The sequence below is a fragment of the Schistocerca piceifrons genome, chromosome 6 (genome assembly GCF_021461385.2).
Source record: "Schistocerca piceifrons isolate TAMUIC-IGC-003096 chromosome 6, iqSchPice1.1, whole genome shotgun sequence".
Taxonomy (NCBI): Eukaryota; Metazoa; Arthropoda; class Insecta; order Orthoptera; family Acrididae; genus Schistocerca; species Schistocerca piceifrons.
The window spans coordinates 128,169,033-128,192,545 of NC_060143.1; the positions used below are offsets into that span (position 1 = coordinate 128,169,033).

The 23,513-nt window shown below is 43.7% G+C and overlaps 1 protein-coding gene across 1 annotated transcript in view; it reads right to left on the reverse strand.

Moving 5' to 3' along the window:
* The window catches only part of LOC124802456 (cholinesterase 1-like), a 354,377-nt gene that overhangs the window by 113,257 nt on the left and 217,607 nt on the right, over nt 1–23,513 (reverse strand). Inside the window, exon 3 of the mRNA XM_047263241.1 lies at nt 675–863. Coding sequence (XP_047119197.1) covers nt 675–863 — 189 coding nt within the window. The remainder of the gene's footprint in view (nt 1–674; nt 864–23,513) is intronic.

Below are 23,513 nucleotides of genomic sequence, written 5' to 3' on the forward strand. Positions count from 1 at the left end.
CAAATTTCATTAAGGAATAAAAATATTGGGAAGCAGTAGTTAGTATCCCTAGTTTCCTAAATAGGCTTCTGCAGGATGTTCTTGAGTTCACGCCACATATAACTCTTACTGCACGTTTTTGTGCCCGGAAAACTTTAGCTTGACTTGATGAATTGGTTAAAATGGCTCTGAGCACTATGGGACTTAACTTCAGAGGTCATCAGCCCACTTGAACTTAGAACTACTTAAACCTAACTAACCTAAGGACACCACACACATCCATGCCCGAGGCAGGATTCGAACCTGCGACAGTAGCGGTCGCGCGGTTCCAGACTGTAGCGCCTAGAACCGCCCGGCCACTCCGGCCGGCCTTGATGAATTGCCCCAATAAATAACCCTATATGACATTATGGAGTGAAAGTAAGCACAGTATGCCAGCTTTTTCATTTTTATATCCCCTATGTCTGACACAATTCGCATTGCAAATAGAGATTTGTTAAGACGTTTCAGCAGTTCTGCAGTTCTGTGAGGTATCAGCCTTCGTGCAAACAGCAGTAGGTGCGCGATTGTGTGATATAGTGTGCTACCTGGAACTTTGTTCAAGTGGACCATTTCTTCGGGCTGTACGTTTTTGTTTCGACTAGTTTGCTACAAAGCCTGCAGGCGAGTTTGTTCGCACACAGCGGCGCACTCACCGTGGGCGTGAAGACGTTGAGGAAGAGGCAGTCCTCTTGGTCCTCGTCCTCTGCGGGCTGCCGCAGGTTGGCGAGAACTTCTGGGTCGGGGTCGGTGAACCAGTCGTTGGACCAGCTGAAGGCCGGCGGGCAGGGCGGTGCGAACTGCGTCGCGTTGTACTCGCCCAGGGGACCCACCGGCTGCGAGTGCTGCGGGCACACACACAACGTACACAGACAAGTGTCAGGGGGGCTCGCCTTTCAGTAATCAGCACGCACTGGATGTCAAGAAGTTTTCAAAGCTGTGGCTTCATTCCTCAAAAACGACGCCGCTACTAGCAACTGAAAGCGTCGGCGGAAGAAACTGCTAACCCACGAGAGCATAGTTTTGAGTTATTTCTTGTTATACGAGGCCTGTTCAGAAAATTCCGGAACATTCGTAATTTCGCTCCAATGGTGTGGTGGAACGAAATGCCGTTGACAGCCCTGAGCACCCCTGTGTTTAATGCGTGACTGCCGGAAGATCCACTGTCGTATGTTAATTAGTTATTGTTCAGTGATGTATCGAATAGAACGTTGTGTAGCGCAGTTTGCGAATTTCGAGATGAGAGAGTTAGAGGAGCAACGCGACCGCATTAAATTTTGCGTGACAGATTAGAAAACATACATCTACATCTACATCTACATCTGCATACATACTCCGCAATCCACCATACGGTGCGTGGCGGAGGGTACCTCATACCACAACTAGCATCTTCTCTCCCTGTTCCACTCCCAAACAGAACGAGGGAAAAATGACTGCCTATATGCCTCTGTACGAGCCCTAATCTCTCTTATCGTACCTTTGTGGTCTTTGCGCGAAATATGAGTTGGCGGCAGTAAAATTGTACTGCAGTCAGCCTCAAATGCTGGTTCTCTAAATTTCCTCAGTAGCGATTCACGAAAAGAACACCTCATTTCCTCCAGAGACTCCCACCCGAGTTCCTGAAGCATTTCCGTTAACACTCGCGTGATGATCAAACCTACCAGTAACAAATCTAGCAGCCCGCCTCTGAATTGCTTCTATGTCCTCCCTCAATCCGACCCGATAGGGATCCCAAACGCTCGAGCAGTACTCACGAATAGGTCGCATTAATGTTTCATGAGCGGTCTCCTTTACAGATGAACCACATCTTCCCAAAATCCTACCAATGAACCAAAGACGACTATCCGCCTTCCCCTCAACTGCCATTACATGCTTGTCCCACTTCACATCGCTCTGCAATGTTACGCCCAAATATTTAATCGACGTGACTGTGTCAAGCGCTACACTACTAATGGAGTATTCAAACATTACGGGATTCTTTTTCCTATTCATCTGCATTAATTTACATTTATCTATATTTAGAGTTAGCTGCCATTCTTTACACCAATCACAAATCCTGTCCAAGTCACCTTGTATCCTCCTACAGTCACTCAACGACGACACCTTCCCGTACACCACAGCATCATCAGGAAGAGACACTCCAAACGATGCAGGAAGCCTGCGGTGATAGGTGCTTAAGCCGTATTCGGTGTTACGAATGGTTCACACGGTTTAAAAATGGCAGGCCGCCCTTCGACGTCTACCGACGACGCTCATATCACGAACGCCAACAAAATTGCGCGTGCCAATCGAAGGCTGACTGTCCGAGAGATTGCAAAAGAATGTAACATTTCAGTTGGATCATGTCATGAAATTCTGACACAGCATCTTGGAGTGCATCGTGTTGCCGCCAAGTTCGTCCCACGGCTCATGAGTCAAGACCAGAAAGACCTTCACCCCGCAGACTATGAAGAGCTTTTGGATCACGCAAATGAGAAAGAGGTGTTCCTTAAGATAATTGTAGTTGGTGATGAGACGTGAGTCTACGGTTATGATGTTCAAATCAAGGTTAAGTCTTCACAATGGGTCGAGAAAGGTTCTCCAAGACCAAAAGAAAGCTCATCAGGTCAGGTCAAATGGCATATCCGGGTTGATAGTTTTCTTTGACTTTGATGGTTTCGTTCGTAATTAATTGGAGCCACAGGGACAAACCGTTAATCGATGGTACTATCGGGACGTGTTTCGAAGCCTGCGAGAAAATGTGAGAAGGAAACGGTCTAAAATGTGACAATTCATGGCTCTTGCACCACGATAACGCACCCATACATTCATCCCTGTTGGTGCGCGACTATCGCACAAAAAACGAAATCACTGTGCTGCCTCACCTCCGTGCTCTCTAGACCTGGCCTCTGCGTATTTTTTTTATGTACAAAGTTGTAACCCCCGTTGAAAGGACGTAGATTTTCAACGATAGAAAAGATAAAAGAAAATGCGCAGACGGCGTACGAAGACTGCTTCTGGTAGCGGAAACGGCGTTGCGAGCAGTGTATTAATTGCGGAGGAGAATATTTCGGAGGAGACCATGCACACTAAGTAAAAGATAAGTGTAGAAAAATTTTATGGACAAAGTTCCGGAATTTTTTGAGCTGACCTCTCATGTTTGGTTAAATCTGTTCATCGTAAATCACAATTCACTTACTTGTAACTTTTTCTACAAATAGTTACACTATTCGTTGAACCATTCAGTCTGAAATATGAGTAAAAAACTGTTAATAAGTCTTAAAAAATTGTTTGCTTGTAATCTTGTCCCTACTATTGTGGGTTAGCACTGTCATCATAAAAAATTACCTCGAAAACTTTTGAGAGTGGAGAGATTAGTACTCTAGAGATGCTAAACAAAAGAATGAAAAAAGACTGTTATAGTAATTTCGGGTGAGTAACCATGTCAATTTTTCTGTAGTGACTGAATTAATACACTCAGTGCTTCCCAGGTTTCGCGTTCGTTTTCTTTTGCAGTAAAAACAAAACACTAGATAATCAAAGTTTCTTCCATAAACTACAGTCTGACGATTTCAGAGTTGAAACTGCAAGTCAGTGCAGTTGCAAAAACGAAACGGGGGAAGATTATGTCAGTTTCCAAGTTCACAGAGGACACGACACCTGCTGTGAAATTGAATTGGGCTTAAATTCTGGTGGTACACAATTTAAAAAAGGACCATCAGCAATAGAAGCCGCTTCACCACCGACAAATTGTTCTTCTCAACTTCAAGATAATCAGCAAAATGCATCTTTTACTACTTATAGTGGATGATTCCAAGGTAATGAAGAAATTAAACTAAAAAATTACAAATAGCAGGCCATGCAAGCCTCACGGCCCTGTCCCTTGAGACAGTAAGACCAAATCATCGTTTAGCTGCGATTAATATTGTAATTACACTAAAACAGGTTACAAAATTGACCGATTCTGGCTAAGCTGTTCCACTACTCTAGATGCAGTATACTGTGCAGCATGCTGCTTATTCGAATATGGAGAAAATGCATGGCTTGGTCGACAAAATAATTATTGTCAAGGTCTAAGCAAGAATATAAAAGTACATGAAACTTGCACTATACATTTAAAAGCGTGTATTACATACAGCATGTGGAAACACGGTAAAACTATGAACACTCTTTTCGATGAAGGGCATGACCAAATGAAAGCTATAATTTCTAGATTACTGGATGTAGAAAGGACATTAGCTCTATGTGAAATTGTTTTATGCGGCTATCGTGAATTTGAAATAGGGAAACAGAGCCGAAATTCGTTAAATATGGTAGACCTCCTCTCCAGATATGATCCTGTTCTGAGAGTACATCATTTAAATGAAAAAAAAACTAAAATAAAATATCTGAGTCCATAAATTCTGACCGAGGTGAAACAACTATTAAAAGATAGTGTTTTAGAGTGTACCATCGGTGAAATTAAACAGCGCCCGTTCTTTTCATTATTGTAGATTCAACCTGTGTTGTTGTAAGATATTTGCACCTAGATTTAAGCAAACCAAACAAAAAGGAGTTAGCATAAAGAATTCGTTTTTAGGATGCTTTGCAGTAAGGGCCCATGATGCTGAGACCTTTGAAAAAGAAATACAATAAACTGCAGATTATCTGCAGTAATTTGGGACTTGAAAATCTTGGACAATCGAATTCTGTGGATAATCTGCAATTAAAGTACACAGTATCGTACCATTAAGACAATGCAGCACAATTATGTTTTCCTTGGTTGAGCACAACCAGGTGCAGTAAATTCCTGAAAATCATTACAAAATTCAGAACCATCCTCATTATTCCCACTTAACTTTTCTCCATAGACTGCAATATTCTGGTTACTATGACGCTGTTTAAATGTTGTTAACCAGCTGGAAGATGCATTAAAATCTCCAATATCCATTGGTTTGAAGAAAATGTTACGGCGTGAAGTCAGCGCCGGCACGCCAGTCGGGAACGACAGAGAAGAGAAGGCTGTGAGAAGAGGTCAGAAAATCGCACGCTGATCGACCTCCCTCCAGGACGACAACGCCACAGCAGCGGCCCCTAGGTGAAGGGACATAAGCGCTGCGCCGGACTGGTGGCAAGCCACTTCGATAGCATCTTCAACATTAGCCAGTTCGTTAGCCGACGCATTGTAGCCTCTTCATTAGCAATCTCTACGTAGCTCAGAGATCAGCAGTCACTGCAGTTCAGTTGACAGACTTTTGGTAGTAGCGGTCGCTAGGACCAGAAGTGTTACTTGTGTTTGTCTATTCTGAAGAAGACTGATTATTTTGTATGTCGCCCTTTGCTTGTGACACATCTGTGTAATTGCATTTGTGGATGATCATGTATGAAGGACTACAAGAATTCTCAGATCAAAATTAAGTATTTGTACTTGTCTTTCTACAACAAAGCTCATTAATACAAGTTGTTTGATTGTTTGCCTAGCGAACCGAGTATGCAGAATTTCTAGACAGAACAATATGGCGACGAGATATACGAATAATATGGTGCCGACGATATAGGAGTAATAGCATAGCGATAACCTGTCCACGTTTCGAACGCAGAGCCACCAGCTGCCACAGATTTTCTCTGTTTTATTTTGTTGTGGGCTTTTGCGTTTTGCTGGCGCCTTAGTTCTACCTTGTCTTTTCTTTGCAGGGGTGTGTCTACATCTTGTAACAGTGTCTCTTATAGTGTTTTTTCTACTCAGTTTTTTCCAGTGGGCGTTGCAGGTATTTTCTTTGCTTGTGGTTTATTTTTATTGCTTGCATTGTCTGTTTATTGCATATGCCTATTCCAAAATAAGCACCCCACCCCCTTCTCAGGCGCCTCAGCTGAAAGCGATAGATGCAACGCAGCTAACGTACATGTTTCAGTTTCAGACGCAGCAGATCGTCCTTCTAAACACGGTACAGCAGTTACCGTGTAAGTAGCCTGTTTATGTGTTTGTATGTTGGCAGCGCTATGTAGCGCTCTGCATTAGTAATTCTGGCAGCTCTGTGCTCACTCTGTAAGAGACTCTGTGGCTGGTCGGACTAGTAGTCGGAGGTGAACAGCTAGCAGTGATGGAAGTTGGAGGTAAATAGCCAGCAGTGATGGAAGTTGGAGGTGAACAGCCAGTAGTGATGGAAGTTGGGAGTGAGTAGTCAGCAGTGATCGAGGTTAGAGGTTAATAATTAACAGTGTTGGAGGTTCGCAGTATTAGCGAGAGCGGATGTACTGAATGTATATCCGTCATTGAGATTTATTACTGATGATTACAAAATTTTTGATCTGGTTGTCACATTCTTAAGGTAAATACATTGTTTGCTCTGCAACAAAACCTTTTCTTTGCTAACCACATGCCTATTAGTAGTTAGAGCCTTCAGTAGCTGGCTGTATTGGCGCTTGCTGTATTGCAGTAGTTGGTGTAATGCAGATTTTTGTGAGGTAAGTGACTTATGAAATGTATGAGTTATTGTTAGGATTCTTCTAATTCAGGGCCATTCTTTTGTATTAATTATATGAAGTCAAGTTATCAATTTTAAAGCAGTCAGATCGCATTATCCTTGAATATTGTGAGTAACTAATGAATAGAATAAGTTTGAGCTGTATTAATCAGGACAAATTTTGTAGGTCAGAAATGGAACGATAAAGATAAGCAAAGAGACAGTACATTCTACTTTACTCAGCAATATAAGCAGTTTCAGAATTAAATTAAGAAGTTTCACCTTCTCAGTTATTTCAATTTAAGTAAAAAACTTTTTTATAAAGAAGTTTTAACTGGCCAACCAAGCAACAAACGCAGCGCGCCCAACCGACCAACATGCAACAACTGTAGCTTCAAGTGCCATACCGCCTTTCCGCCAGTTTAACGAAAAAGAAGAGGAATGGCTCGAATGGTTTCAGACATTTGTTAGTAGCTGTCGCTAGAACCAGAAGTGTTACTTGTGTTTGTCTATGCTGAAGAAGACTGATTATTTTGTATGTCGCCCTTTGCTTGCGACACACTTGTGTAATCACACTTGTGGATGATCATGTATAAAGGACCACAAGAACTCTCAGATCAAAGTTAAGTATCTGTACTTGTCTTGTTATAATAAAACTCAGTAACACGAGTTGATTGATTGTTTTTCTAGCGAACCGAGTATGCAGGATTTCTAGACACAACAGAAAAAGTGGTCCTATTTGTCGCATATTAGGATGGATACTTGTGTGCCCTCTGCTCTTTACTGTTGAAACCATTCCAACATGGCTTTATCCAGTTCCGCATAAATAGACATTTTCATAGCCTTCCGTTTTGACAAACTTCTAGACAAGTCAGGCCAGCTAGCCAACTGACTTATTTTGTCATTGTTTTTCTGAATACGAAGGATCGTAGCTTCACCTATATTGAGAAACAATGCCAATATATGTGTACGAATACTGCCTTCTTCGACCTTGTGTATCAGTTCCAATTTCTGCTGTATGAATTGTTCGGCTGTGAAAATGACTATATCTTCCGCAACAACTACTTTCCATGCTGGGAGTGTTCGAGTAGCACATTGATAACCACATCGATTTGAAGAAAAAATTTCAGCGAAAAATAACTGTGACAAATACGCTACGGATAATCCGCAAAGCAGATAGTCCATCCGCGGGAAACCGAGAGTTTACTGTAATAACCGATTTAGAGAAGATGAACATACAACTGGGTAAGTGCAGAGTTTGAGGATATTATGGTGCTACGTCTATGAGTGGCAAATACTCAGGTTTTCAGTCAAGAGTTGAAGCATGTGTCCCAAACGGTGAGCTTATCCATTATTCAACACGTAATTTAAATCTGGTACTAAATGATTCCGTTATGAATATAGTGGTATTAAAACAGTTTTATAGAAAATACATTCCATTTATGTTGTCTTTAGTACTTCTGTATTTAGATGGCAACAGATAAATGAAACTATGTCAAATGGCAGACTCTGAAGCAACTGTGCGTAACTAGTTGGTCTTCCAGATTTGATTCATTGTTATCAACCAAATAGAAGTTATACAATTTTTGCAGTGTCTAGCCACTATCTTTTTAAAGATTAAAAAGGAAGCAGCGAGGAAAGAAGCTTCTAATTTGATAAAAAATATGGAAACTTTTGATTTTGTCCTGCCTTTCGTAATTAAAAGTGATGTTTTGGAAAATATTAACCTAGTATCCAAGCTACTGCAGTCCCCTATTCTGATGTACAAAATGCATTTGAACTCCTTCAAACTTCAAGAAACAATCCAGTGACACTAAGAAACAATTTTGAAGTTTTAGTTGCAGAAACGAAAGTCCTAGCGAAAGTTGAACTTAGAACGTACCCATACAGTGAAAAAAGTTTTTGACGAGCTGTCTGGAGATCAGAGAATTGTGGTTACACTAAAGTCTTTTGTAGTCACATTTCTCAGTGCTTCTGTTGATATTTTAATTCATCAGTTAAACAAACGGTTTATCAGCCTACGCGATGTTAACGATTATTTTTCTTTTTTACATATGGTTCAACTTTTTAAGTTAGAAAAAAATATAAAAGTTGGTAGAAAGCACGAATCAGATTTAACCATAAATCTACCACATGAACTTATTAGCCTAGAAACACTCATAGCGAAAGAATATGAAAATAAAGGAAACATGTTGCCAATCAAAGATGCAGCAAAGTCTTTGTTTCTTAAGAATACATTTCTACCAAGTGGTCTCCCTAATTTATGCATAGCTCTTCAGCTCTCTCGGCTCTGCCAGACACTTCTGCTAAGGCAGAAAGATAATTTTCTAAATTGAAACCAATCAAAACGTTTCTTAGAAAACTCGACTGGCAGCATGGCGACGGGCGTTATGGTGCAACTTCGACTGCACCGGTCCTCTGGTCGTCGAGTTCTTCCAGCGTACAATGACAATCAATGCTCAGAGCTATGAAGACACTTCGCAGAAACTGTTACGCGCCATTGAGTCATAACTCCCGTTGGACGGAACCAGAAATTGCGCGATAACGCCCGCCTCCTCACTGCCAATAGGACGAAGGCTACGCTTGACCTATCTGGTTGGGAAACACTGCAACATCATCCACATAGTCGGGAACGCTTATCTTTGGCGACCTGAAGAAAGACATGCGCGGACGTCGATTTCCGTTGGGATCACGGACTTACTTCAAACTTTGTACATCTTTAGTAGACCATTAAAGCAAGATAATTTGCAGTTAGTGAGGTCCTCTATTCTGGAAATTCCGAGAAAATTGCAAGAGGAGTTTTACGCGTCTATTACGTACCTGATGTGTGTATGTGTAGGTACAGTACGTTAGAGTTCAAGGTGGTCAAGTGGTTAGCGTTCAAGCTAGATAAGAGGAACTTCTATGAAGTGGCGGTTCGACTCCCTCTGAAAACTTTAATTTTGTAGTTCAAGTGAAAATTCTGTGACATTAAAAAAAATTGCACCTACACTATTCGTTCTTGCTACATTAGCAACGTTTCACCGCTACGCAGGTTAACTGCCAAATGAGGCCTGCCTCTGTGTCTGCAGCTCGAGGCGTCGAGGTGCAGAGTGCTTCCGGGTACCTGACCAGATTGCATGGATAAGAGATTTCGCAAACCACGACAGGCATACATTTTCAGGAAAACACTGTGCGTTTCTTCCTTTGCTTATTGGTAGCTATAAACACATTCGTCCTAATAATTAAATTTAATTAAAAATAGTAGGTAGCCAAATAACATGAAATTCATTGAAACTTCATGCAAATACACGTGTTTTTAAAGTATTGTACCTCTCAAATGTTATGTAAATTAAATAATATGACCAGTGATGGAAAAAATATAGATTAAAAATACTGCTTGAGCGGTAGTCGAACCGTCGCCTCATACACATTCGTGTTACGTAACTTTCTTTTTTTCCGTTTTTTTAAGGAGCCTTCCCCGCGTCTAAAGGGAGGTCTGGGGCCAAAGTGGGCAGAGGTGACAACCCGAGGCCTGGCCACGATATCCCGTTCCCACCCTCCAGGAACCAAGGAAAGCGTAGGTAACGTGGAGTTGAGGTACAATGAGCATCATTTATTTATTTATTTTTATTTTCGTTCTTTTTTTAGTTTTCTATTTTTTTGTCAGTAACACCACCGAGAACATCAGGAAACCGGCGTCATGCGAGGAGAAGGGCGCAGCAAGACGTCAGACTAAGAAGAACATTCCGATTACCGGTTAAAAGTGTGGAAGAGACGGGGATCAACTCTTCATGTCAGGAACACCCCAGCTCTGGGGTGGATTAAGGAAAACACTGCAGAGGAAATTGGAGAAAAATTGTCTGTATTGTGGATTGCGGACAAATGCACAGTGGCGCTCATTAAGGAACTGCCAAAAGTCGAGGCTACATTTCTCGCCATCAGCAAACAATTAGTGTGCTGCGTGTCTACAAATCCACCTCACATAGTTCGTCTTTTCTTGCGGGAAGTATCCCGCGTCCGGAAAGAGGAGCACTTGAGTAGGCGCTCCATTCCGGAGCCGCGCTGCTGCTACGGTCGCAGGTTCGAATCCTGCCTCGGGCATGGATGTGTGTGATGTCCTTAGGTTAGTTAGGTTTAAGTAGTTCTAAGTTCTAGGGGACTGATGACCACAGCAGTTGAGTCCCATAGTGCTCAGAGCCATTTGAACCATTTGAACTTGAGTAGGTATCTGATGAGGGATCGTATGGGTAATTAGGGACAACATCTGTCGCACCGAAAACCAGACACCTCTCGCCAATCTGGACACCAGGCGGTACTCATCTGTGTCCATGACGTCACAATCGACATACAACGGGGTATCTGCGAAGTGAATCCTGTGTAGGCGTGATCAGCATACTTGTTTCCCATTGACAGTAAGGTACCATGCGGACTGGACATCAGTGTCAACATGAAAAGCACACACCGATCGCCAAACTGCACGTCAGTCTACGTGGGGAAGCTTCCCCGACCACAGTCGGTGGCCTGTGCTGCTGCAGCAAACCATAGATAGCCTTCGTGGATGTCAGTTGCACCTGCAGTGTCACGGTACGGACGTAGCTCAGTTCAAGGAAAAAGTGGCGGAAGTAAAAGAAGGGCGGCGCGACTTCCGAAAGTTGGATAGGTGCTGCGAGAGAGTGTGGTGCAAGGGCCTCCAGCAATAAGCTGGTAAGGCACGTAGGACTACGGCGCCACAACGTCATGTGAGAACCAATGAAAAGGGCTACCGCTTTGTCAGGCACATGACACAGACCTAAACCGCCCCTGCACCGTTGGAGGGTGAAGGTTTCGCACCTTATCTTGAACAGCAGGCCGTGGCAAATAAACGAACCCAATGCTGCCAGCATGCGGAGGGCCATGGATGGAGGAATAGGAGGTGTCTGCCGCGTGGGGGATACGTGACGCCAAATATGTATTTACGTATTGTGTGCGTTGCAGGAGATCGAGTGCTCGTAAAGGGTGATCTAAGAGCCTAGCTCGTAGTTGGGAAAGTAGACGTCGGCAGTTGAGGGAAACTGCCCGCCACAGATCACTTGCGAAATCGAGTCCTAAGCATCGGAGAGTATCAGCTACACGCAATGGAGTAGCACTGTCCGCAGGAAATAGCTTGAACGCTAACCACTTGTCCACGAATAACTGCAAGGTGCGGCCACTACGCACAGATACATGAGTTACGTAATAGACGCGTAAAACTTCTCTTGAGATTTTCTCGGAATTGCCAGAATAGTGGACCTTACTACTTGCACATTACGCTGTTTCAATGGCCTACTAAAGCTGTACAAAGTTCCAAGTAAATCCGCGATCCCAACGTCGTGGTCCCTCTTGTTAGACGGTTTCGGTTACAGCTAAGCAGTGTGTCTGCCGTGTTTGAAGATGTCGGTCATTTGCGCAGATGAAGTGACGGAGGAATTTCATGATATCCAATGCCTCGCTCGAGAACCATTTCTATAATTAGCCCGTTGGGAAAGCCTCAGGCAACCCAAATCAACATTCAAACGGGATTTCTGAATGAGAAACCAGCTGCATAATCTTTCCTTCTACACAAGGTGTAACTGACGTTACACCTACATGTTTTGACCGGTGCGGTAACTGCTAATAATTTGCACATCCAAGCATGAAGTAAACTCCGTACTAATTTGACATTTGTTGCACGCCACCATTGTTGTTGTTGTTGTAGTGGTCTTCAGTCCTGAGACTGGTTTTACGCAGATCTCCATGCTACTCTATCCTGTGTAAGCTTCTTCATTTCCCAGTACCTACTGCAGCCTGCATCCTTCTGAATCTGCTTAGTGTATTCATCTCTTGGTCTCCCTCTACGATTTTTACCCTCCACGCTGCCCTCCAATACTAAATTGGTGATTCCTCGATGTCTCAGAACATGTCCTTCCAACCGATTCCTTCTTCTAGCCAAGTTGTGCCAACAAGTTGTGGCACAACGCCACCATTATGGTTCTGAAATTTTTAATGGCCAGCAGCGTAATACTGCCGCGTACTGCTGAGAATAGAAGTGAGAATCCTCGTGAAACTCTAGTTCTTGCTAGACATTTATCTCGTTTGTAACGCTCGTTACAAACAAGTGTAGGAGCAGCGGAGGCAGGCCGAGATGGAATAAAAGCAGCAAAGACGGGGCAGATTAGCGCCGTCCTACACGGGTGGCTGTTGTTGTGCGGCCAGCGGTCTCACGTTTCTGGCGGAGCGACTGTTTTCTGGAGGGGGGTCAAATGACTAAATAGAGACATCCGATGTGGCGCAACACTTGTCTTAGCCGCACACGTGTCAGCTGCCAATAGCGCTCCCTGTCTGCGTAGTCGCTAATGTGTTCTCAGACTGAAATCTAAAACACGTCCTTAAATGGACCATGCTCTGTTCTCCTTAATTCTCAGTTTGTCACCTTCATAATGTTTTCCATCTTACTATCAACCATTCAACAGCAAAAATGTAATTTTTGTGGCGTATAGTGCAGGCTATGGCTGTCGGCTTTGGTTGTGTCCCACAAACAGCCTGGAATTAGTTTACTGAAAAATGGACATGAGCATAGCTTAATCCTTTCAACAGACTGAATTTTTTTCTCTATAGGCAGCTGAAGCTCAATTAAACTGTTGATAACCTTTTCATGTTTTGGGTTCACAGTCATTTAACCCTTTCATGAGCCGTGAGAAACATGCTTCCCACTACAATGAACTCGCTCCTAGTCCCGTGGGATTCACAGTTCTCACCTCTGTACGGTGCTACCACCTAGTGAACAGTATAGGGTACTGCTTCCAATCGGAAGTTCCGCCGATTTTGCTGTACCTTCGCGCAGAGGCATTGTATAGCTGAGTGTTGCTCTGTAGAGGAGCCTTTCAGTGCTGTTTGCGTGACATTATGTGATTTTTTTCCTCAAAGCTATAGTATAAGGTAAATGCTTTTGATTTACCCAAATTTATGAAGGAAAATGTAAAATTGGAACGAGGAGAATTTCAGTTTGAAACAAAAGGAGCCATTTCTGCAGTTAAATGGATGGATAAATTTCCAGTCACTTTCCTGTCCTCAATTCATGACCCATGAGAAACAGCAACAATGAAAAGGAAAAACAAGGATGGTACTAGTACAGGGATTTCTTGTCCTGGAGTTGTGGCAGAGTACAACAAAATAATGGGTGGTGTCGATAAGTTCGACCAATTACAAGAAAGGCATGTTATTGGCAGACGTTCTGTAAAATGGTGGCACAGAATATTTTATTTACTGGTGGAAGTTGCTGCAGTGAACAGTTTTATCCTGTGGAAAATAAGTAAGAAAGTGGACAGCATGATCAGCTCACATACAGGATCCATCTAGCCAGACAATTGATCGCTGGCTTCTCATCCCAAAAAAGGCGTGGACAAAAACCTGTCTTCCTGCAAAAAGGGGTAAAGTACCTGAAGATTTTCGTCATGTGGCTGTAGGTGAGCATCAACCAATTTTAGGAGAAACCTACTGGACGTGCCGTCATTGTAGTACCAATGCTGCGGAAAAGAGCACTCGCTGTGTTTGTACATATTGTCAAATACCACTTTGCATAGACCCATGTTTCAGAAAATTTCATGGCAAGTAATTGTGAACAATCATTGTAACAAGAGAAGTAAATTTATCAAATAAATATGACATATATTGAAAAAGTTGTTTTTGTCATTTAACTCCAAGGAAGGGCAGTGGGAAGAATACTTCCCACCTTGTTGTGTGACCTCACTTTCACAGTTGGAGCAAATTTGATATTCTGTATGACAAATAGACCTATCTGTTAACTACTATCTGCTCTCCATTCATTAAATAACACTGCTCAATAATTTTGCCCACGAAAGGGTTAATAATATCTGAATGAAATTTCCGTCGTTTGACTATACAACTTCTTTATTTTGTACACTAATCAGCCAGAACATTATGAACACCGACCTACTATCGGTATAAACCCGTCCAGGCGATAGCAGCATCACTTGGCTAGGAATAACTGCTAGTCAGGCACACACATGGTGCATGTAGTATCAGTGAGCGTGCCGTACGTATGTAGAATTGGGAAGGCGCACAATCAATCTGAGTTTGACCGAGGGCAAATTGCGATGGCCCGCAGGCTCGCCACGAGCATTTCGGAAACTGCACGACCTGTCGGGTGTTCGAAGAGTGCTGTGGCGGGTGACATCAGCGCTTGGCGAAAACACGTTTTGGGATTGGGTGGCCACCCCTCATTACAGACGTCAGACGTTGCAGGCTCGGCAGGCTAGTAAAACAGGACAGGCGGCGATGTGTGGCGGAACTTTAAAATGGTTCAAATGGCTCTGAACACTATGGGACTTAACAACTGAGGTCATCAGTCCCCTAGAACTTAGTATTACTTAAAGCTAACTAACCTAAGGACATCACACACATCCATGCCCGAGGCAGGATTCGAACCTGCGACCGTAGTGGTAGCGCGGTTTCAGACTGAAGCGCCTAGAACCGCTCGGCCACACTGGCCGGCGTTGTGGAACTAACGTCATACTCTAAACTGCGATGACTGTAAGTGCGTCTGAACACACAGTGCAAGGAACACTCCTACCGATGGGCCTCCGCAAGCGACTACCCACACATGTGCCATTGTTAACAATACGACATCGGCAACTACGACTAAAATGGGCACATGACCACCGGAATTGGATGTTGGCGCAATGGCAGAGCGTTGCATGGTACGATAAATCCCGATACCTTCTTCATCATGGCGATGGGAAGGCGCGAATCTGTCGTCTTCCAGGGGAACAGCTCCTTGACACCTGTAACACGGGACGGAGACAAGCGGAGCCTCCATTACGCTCTGGGGAACACTCACGTGGGCATCCATGGGTTCAGTGGAGCTCGTGCAAGACACCATGATGGCCAAGGAGTATCGTACACTGCTATCAGACCACGTACACCACTTCATGGCAATTACGTTTCGCTATGGCAGTGCCATTTTCCAGCAAGATAATGTGCCATGTCACAAGGCCAAAAGTGTGATGGAGTGGTTCGAGAAACACAGTAGTGAGTTCCAACTGAAGTGCTGGCTCCCCATCGCGCCAAATCTGAACCCGATCGAACACATCTGGGATATGACTGAACGTGGCGACAGAGCTCATCGCCTCTTCCCCGGAATTTACGGGAATTAGGTGGCTTCTGTGTGCAGATGTGGTGCAAACTCCCTCCAGTGACCTACCAAGGCCTCATCGCTTCCATGCTACGACGCTTCGCCACTGTTACCGGTGCCAAAGGTGGACATATCGGCTATTGGTTAGGTGGTCATAATATTCTGACTGATGAATGTTTACTATCACGATTTCGGCCTTAAACCATTATCAAGTACAACTGAGTATAATTAGACTGTGTTAAGTGAAATCATCGTCAAGATCTATTGAACTGGGTGTCCCAGCGTGTAGATAAGTACAAAATCAACGAAACGTATAGCAGACAGGTAGCGAACATGTTTTCCAGCCATAAAACAATTGAGCCAATTGGGGAAGGATGGGGAAGGAAATCAGCCATGCAGTTTCAAATGGACCATCGCCTTAAAGTGGTTTTGGGGCATCGCGTGAAACCTAAAACCAAATAGCTGAGAGAGGATTGGAATCTCCCCCCTGAATATGAGTCCACTGTATATCTCACACAGTCAACCTTTTTTTTATTTTTTTTACAGTATTTTCACTAACGTCGTGTATTCAAATGGTTCAAATGGCTCTAAGCACTACGGGACTTAACATCGGACGTCATCAGTCCCCTAGACTTAGAACTACGTAAACCTAACTAACCTAAGGACAGCACACACATCCATGCCCGAGACAGGATTCGAACCTGCGACCGTAGCAGCCGCGTGGTTCCGGACTGAAGCGCCTAGAACCGCTCGGCCACCGCGGCCGGCTTAACGTCGTGTAGTCTCGCTGCAACGGTGTAGCGAAACAAAGAAAACACAAGATAACAGCGAGATACCTTTATTCACTTTGATTGGCCACTATAAAATTTTAGTAACGTTAATAAAGTGGCTTGAAACTGTCAGCTAAGGGATCTTTCTGAAGTGATCGAAGCGTTGACAACACACGTCTTTGGACCGCCTTGAAATACGGCGCAGGCAGCTACGCTCTGCACAAAGTCTGACTCTCTGTTAAGGTGTTTCGCTGAAGAAATGCCTCTCGTTCACAGGCATTGGTGACATTTTCCTAAGTGTTCCGTTGTGTTCGTCACTCAATTTATGTCGCAAATACCTGTAAAAGACACGCTTTTCCAACACTCTGCGAAAGATGCGTCGACACTGTCCTGGCTAACACCAAATCCTCCATCAATAGCCCATTTGTTGGCAGCACTTGTGTGTTATCTGTTGCCCTTTGTCAGCAGAGTTATTTCCCCACTGAAAGCGGCTGAACTAACAAATACGGTTCGTTCTCATAGCTTTGGTTCCATGCAATTGCACCAACATAGCAGATGACTCCATCGACGGGTCTTTCGTTTTCTAACAAACCAGAGTGTTTATTAGTTGCTAAATTCCTCTATGATGCAAGCCTTCATTCTGACTGTGTTACGTTGGCCTCAGCTAACGAATCTGTCTCAGGGTAGCGTGTTCGATGGATCGCGGTGCTTCACTACTCTTCTCTTCGTGAACACATGTGTGCATACACTTTTAAAAACGTCGTCATTTACATATCAGACCACCAATCGAAATTTTGAACTCATTTTAAGAAATTTTTTCTTATTCTCAAGAAATGGTTCAGCATCAAGAAATGCCTGCAATTTTCGTCATGATACTGGTCTATTCTTTCTTGCTGATGCTGCCCTCCATATTGTCGAATTTATTCACTTATTCTACAAATAATTACAGTTATTTACAAGATTCTCTTCGTGTCAGCTGGTTTAAAACCCACGAGCTTTCGACCGAGTACTTCTCACCCATTCTCAAGTGGTGACTGGCTTTTGGTTGCTGCTATCGTCGTTACACAGCCTCGCAGCCTTCTCTGACGTCACTGGTGCTCGCTCCAGGGCGATATAAGGTAATGTTTTCGTTGGGCGCCCGCCGCGCCGCCTTCAACCTTCCGATAACCGGGACCCAAGCCGTGCTTGGTTGCAGGCCGCCGTCTTTATTGAGCGTGTTGTCACAAATTTTTATCTCGATCGCCTCTTTTATTATGGCACACAAAAACATGATAACGCGAGAGTGTGCTTAAATAAATGCACAAAAGGGTCGTTTCTTGTATGACGGAGAATATTTTAATCAGACGAACGGCTTCGCAATGCGAAGCCCATTAGCTCCAGTTATAACCAACCTGTTTATGAAGTACGTTGAGGACATCGCCCTGACCAAGGCTCCTGCAAAGCCTGGTTGCTTTTATCGTTGCGTCGACGACACGTTCGTTGTTTGATCTCACAGACGTGAAACACTGTGAGAATTCTTGCACAACATCAGCAATACAAAATCAAGTTCACGATGGAGGTAGAGACAGATAGTACCTTGCCGTTCCACGACTTCCTGTCTGAGCCACAGTGTTTACCGAAAACTCACTCACACACGCACCGATATCAGCACGCTAACAGCTATCGCGATCCGTCACAGAAACGTTCTGCTCTGAGGACGTTGGTGCATCGAGCGGAAACCGTCTCAGACTCTGAGAACCTGCCGAACGAACTGCGCCTCTTACGGAAAGTACTCGGGGACAACGGCTACAACAAAAAATGGTTCAATGGCTCTGAGCACTATGCGACTTAACTTCTGAGGTCATCAGTCGCCTAGAACTTTGAACTAATTAAACCTAACTAACCTAAGGACATCACACACATCCATGCCCGAGGCAGGATTCGAACCTGCGATCGTAGCGGTCGCTCGGTTCCAGACTGTAGCGCCCAGAACCGTACGGCCACTCCGGCCGGCGGCTACAACAACCGCCACATTTCGCAATACATCTTTCCGAAAACACGTAATCGGACGACCCCGAGGAGAATTAAAGGAGCTTGCGGTTTTTGCCGTTTTGTGGTTCAATAACAGGAAAGATTAGCCGGCTCCTGAAGAGGCATAAAGTCGATTCTGTCTTCAGGGCTATATCAAAAATTCGACAACTAATGAGTCCTGTGAAAGACGATGAAGGCCTCAGAATACAAGGAGTATATAAAATACCGCATGGGAGTGGACATTTTTGTATCGGACAGACTGGGTACTATTGAACAGCGCTGTATAGGTACCCTGGGAAATCAATAGTGACAGAGCATGCTGTAGGAAACCCACATCATGTTGCATTCGACGAGACATCCTTTGTTACACGGATTAACAGTTTCTGGGATAGCGTTATAAAAGGGCAGCAACCAAAAAGACAGTCACCACTTGACAATGGCGGAGGAGTACCCGGCCCAAGGCTCGTCGATTTTAAATCACTTTACAATTTCATTTTTGTAACACACGACAGAAACGCGACTTCACTGTTGGCACTGTCAAGAATCATGTGACGTGATGGCTGTGCGGAGCTGAAAAACGGCCTGAGCATCTGGAAGGGATCGGTACACTGGTCTATACAAATGGAATAACACAGCGTTGACAGATCGCTCGTACTGCTGTCAGTCTCATTAATTTTTTATATATAATGTACAAGCAGGTAACGTGCAGGTACATACTGATAATTTCCACATTCAAATTTTAATGGTTTTTAATAGTCTCTGGCAACACGAGGAAAAAGTCACAAATTGTAGGTACAGCGTTATTCATACAGTATTTGGGAGTGAGAACACTTAGCGACTCCCCACAAACTTTGCAGATAATTGCAAACCTTCATGAAAAATTTTGTCGCTGACACGCCCACAAAATGATGAAAACAAATTAGTTCCGCTCTTTCTGCATTTTTGCTGTTCATGCAGTAAACCTTCAGTATCAGATATGACGAATACCAGTGACTGCACCTGCAGAATTATATCATTGCACTATACATGGTTCCACAGACATGGCGCCATAAGTAAGGTGCGTGAGAAACTAATTTTTGCTTAAAAAGAAAACCCATCAGGCTTCTCTGTTTTATGCAGAGAAGTCCCAAAGTTAGAAAATTGCAGCGAAAACCAGGAAGAGCTGCAGAGGATCGACGGTTGGTGCAGAGAGAGGCATTTGACGCTAAACATGAACAATTGTAGGGTATTGCGTGTACATAGTAGGACTGTTGACATTTTTAAAAATATCCGGAATTCGATATATCGATATTTAAAAAGAATCATCATTCTCGGCTCTCGATAAACCGTAAAAAGTATCGCTACATCTATATATCGACGGAAAAAATATCGCCGTACTGGCCTATAAAAAGACCTGCTGCACACTGTTAATGCATTGCCGGTTTTAGAGCCGTAAATTTAAGTATTGATTTATTATTAGATATTCTGTACATCAACAAGCTAGCAGCCTGCCTATCCTTCTCAGAGGAAGAAAGGAAAACATGCACATTCACGCTTGTCGCTAACCTCTTTGCTGAAAATGGTAACTGCATGTAAGTGGCACAATGAAAGGTGTGTGGTGGGCCTGTCGTTCGATTTCGTCACATCTGGATTTGTCCGGAACACTTCATGTCGACTTCCTTCATTTTCATTTCCACCAACGGCAGTGATTTAGCTGCTGCAGTACCAAAATTGCGTGGTGGAGCTAAACGTTGCAGTTTCTGTAGCTAGTGCCGAGCGCCGATTGTATCAGATTTTCCCCTCACACGTCTCCGCCCACGCAAAGACCAGTCTTGTCATTTAGATATTTGATCATCATTTTTAGCAGCTGTTATTTGAAGAATGCCTGTGTGAAGAAACAGCACATTAGCTGCAATCGGACTTCTTTTGTGCCACCTATACTTGCTTGCTTCACACATTCAAAGAGAAAGATTGGACGTTATGAAAGCTCAAAAAGTAGTAAGACTCCCTCAAACATTGAAAGTAAAATTATGTTCTGCTACAGTTTCAAAAGAATAGCTCAAATATTTACCGAAAATTGTGAAAAAAATGTAATATAAAATGAAAATACCGGCACCTGATATTGCCTGTTTCTTATCGATATGTCGGAAGGAGAAATATCGCCAATATATATCGATATCTTCTGGAAAATGTATCGATGTATTGATATTTCATCAATAGCGCTAGTACATAGACAGAGTGACCCTTCACTGTATATTACACGCAGAACAATCACTGGGAGCACTTCCTTCCACATAATTAACATCTTGGAGTATGCGATGGGGGGCGATTTAAAGTCATACACAAACTACCCTTCGTCACACACCTCAAGGTGGCTTGCGGCGTATGTATGAAGAACGATAGGTACATACTGTAGGACTCATTACTTAACAAAGACACCCCTAATATTTCATTAACGTTTAGAGATATCTACGCAATGCTTATGATAAATGATGGTGAGCTAAAAGAGTGAATGGCTCAACGATACGCCTTTCCTGTTTACTGAGATATTGAAGCAAACACTATTTTTATTCTAGATAAGATTTTCTGGCGAGACATCGGCATCTGCAGGTGCGCCGTACACACTGTGTTTTCCGCACCTGGAGACACCGGTCAGTCGCGCCGATGAAGTATTGTGCAAACTGCACAACGACATCCGATGTCTCGCCAGAGAACCATGTCGGGAAAGCGTCAAGCAGCACATACATTTTTATTGTTTTTGTACGGAGCTTTGCCCATTTTAAGGGCTATCGAATGCTGTTGAATGATAAACTATACATCGATGAATAATGGTTTTCGTAAAACTAATCGGCTCATGTGCTAAATGTGAAAAGCTGGTGACACAGTTCACTGTAACTTCTGTCGGAATGTAAACAATGCCCAACGATGCTCGGACTGTTTCCTTGCCTGTCGCGCCCGAAACTTTTCCCTCAATTTTTGCAAAAAGCTTATCCGAAAAAATTAAAGTGTGTTCAGCTGTTGTTGTCTACTTTTCAAGAGATCTAGAATTTAGTGTGAAAGTACATAGTTTAACAAAAGTGCTTTTGCTACAAAGTCTCCACAGACAAAAATTCTGAAGGTTAAAAATGCAGCGAGATATCATTTTATGTCCTGTCACCTACCAGAAACTCACATTTCGATACCTATAACCGTTTAAGAAACATCAAGAGTTGTTCACATATGTAGTATCTTCTTCAGAGGATGCATGTATGAAAAAAGAGCGTAAGATTAATGTTATAGCAATATTAAATAGGACACTGATATTGAGGAAAATGATACGTAAGTTCTACGCCAGTTCCTGCGTAATCTTCTTGCTGACACGCAGTTGAAACGATCGTGAGAACAGTAGACAATTCAATGTTTTTTTTTCTCTTTCTTGTCTTGTGAAAAAAAGTTAAATCACTCAATTGTCCGCACAACTATACTATTCTGACGCAAAAATTACCTTTATCCAATGTTATGGAATGGAAGTGACATTAAAGTATAAGCAGATACGAACGCAGATGATGATGTTGTGACGCATCAAACCAGTCAGAATAGGCTTTTGCAGCCAATCAACCATTGTCTCAGCCACTTTCTTATCATATGATACCGATCACAGTTCCTGCAATTGGCCGTTACAGGTAGGACACCTTGCGTAGTGTGTCTACTGAAACGTGTCTGGACTTGTACACCGTTATACTAGTTATGTTCCTGTCAGATTAAATTGTGGTGTCACCACCAGACACCACACTTGCTAGGTGGTAGCCATTAAATCGGCCGCGGTCCGGTAGTATACGTCGGAACCGCGTGTCGCCACTATCAGTGATTGCAGACCGAGCGCCGCCACACGGCAGGTCTAGAGAGACGGCCTAGCACTCGCCCCAGTTGTACAGCCGACTTTGCTAGCGATGGTTCACTGACAAATTACGCTCTCATTTGCCGAGACGATAGTTAGCATAGCCTTCAGCTACGACCTAGCAAGGCGCCATTATCATTTGCTATTTATCTTGTGATGCATGTACCGTCAGACCGATGTTCGCCAATTATGGATTAAAGTTAAGTATTCCAGCAGCTACGTACTTTATTTGCTAGTCTCCATTACTTGACCTGTTCCAGACCTCACGCCAGCCTGCGTGAGCTTAACGCGTGCCTTTCGGCTTCCTCCTAGTGGCTTGGCTGTCTTGCCAAGTCACAACATAAATGTCAGCAGACACGAGCACATTTCAGATCACGAACTTAGAAGAAAATTACTTTTGGATTGTTGTATTCATCAAATGCTCTTGGTGTCATAAATACAGTACTGGCCATTAAAATTGCTACACCACGAAGATGACGTGCTACAAACGCGAAATTTAACCAACAGGAAGAAAATGCTGTCATATGCAAATGATTAGCTTTTCAGAGCATTCACACAAGGATGGCGCCGGCGGCGACACCTACAACGTGCTGACATGAGGAAAGTTTCTAACCGATTTCTCATGAACAAACAGCAGTTGACCGGCGTTGCCTGGTGAAACGTTATTGTGAAGCCTCGTGTAAGGAGGAGAAATGCGTACCATCACGATTCCGGCTTTGATAAAGGTCGGATTGTAGCATATCGCGATTCCGGTTTACCGTATCGCGACATTGCTGCTCGCGTTGGTCGAGATCCAATGACTATTAGAAGAATATGGAATCGGTGGGTTCAGGAAGGTAATACGGAACGCCATGCTGGATCCCAACGGCCTCGTATCACTAGCAGTCGAGATGACAGGCATCTTATCCGCACGGCTCTAACATCGTGCAGCCACGTCTCGATCCATAAGTCAACAGATGGGGACGTTTGCAAGACAACAACCATCTGCACGAACAGTTCGATGACGTTTGCAGCAGCACGGACTATCAGCTCGGAGACCATGGCTGCGGTTACCCTTGACGCTGCATCACAGACAGGAGCGCCTGCTATAGTGTACGCAACGACGAACCTGGGTGCACGAATGGCAAAACGTCATTTTTTCGGATGAATCCAGGTTCTGTTTACAACATCATTATGGTCGCATCCGTGTTTGGCGACATTGCGGTGACCGCACATTGGAAGCGTGTATTCGCCATCGCCATACTGGCGTATCACCCGGCATGATGGTATGGGGTTCCATTGGTTACACGTCCCGGTCACCTCTTGTT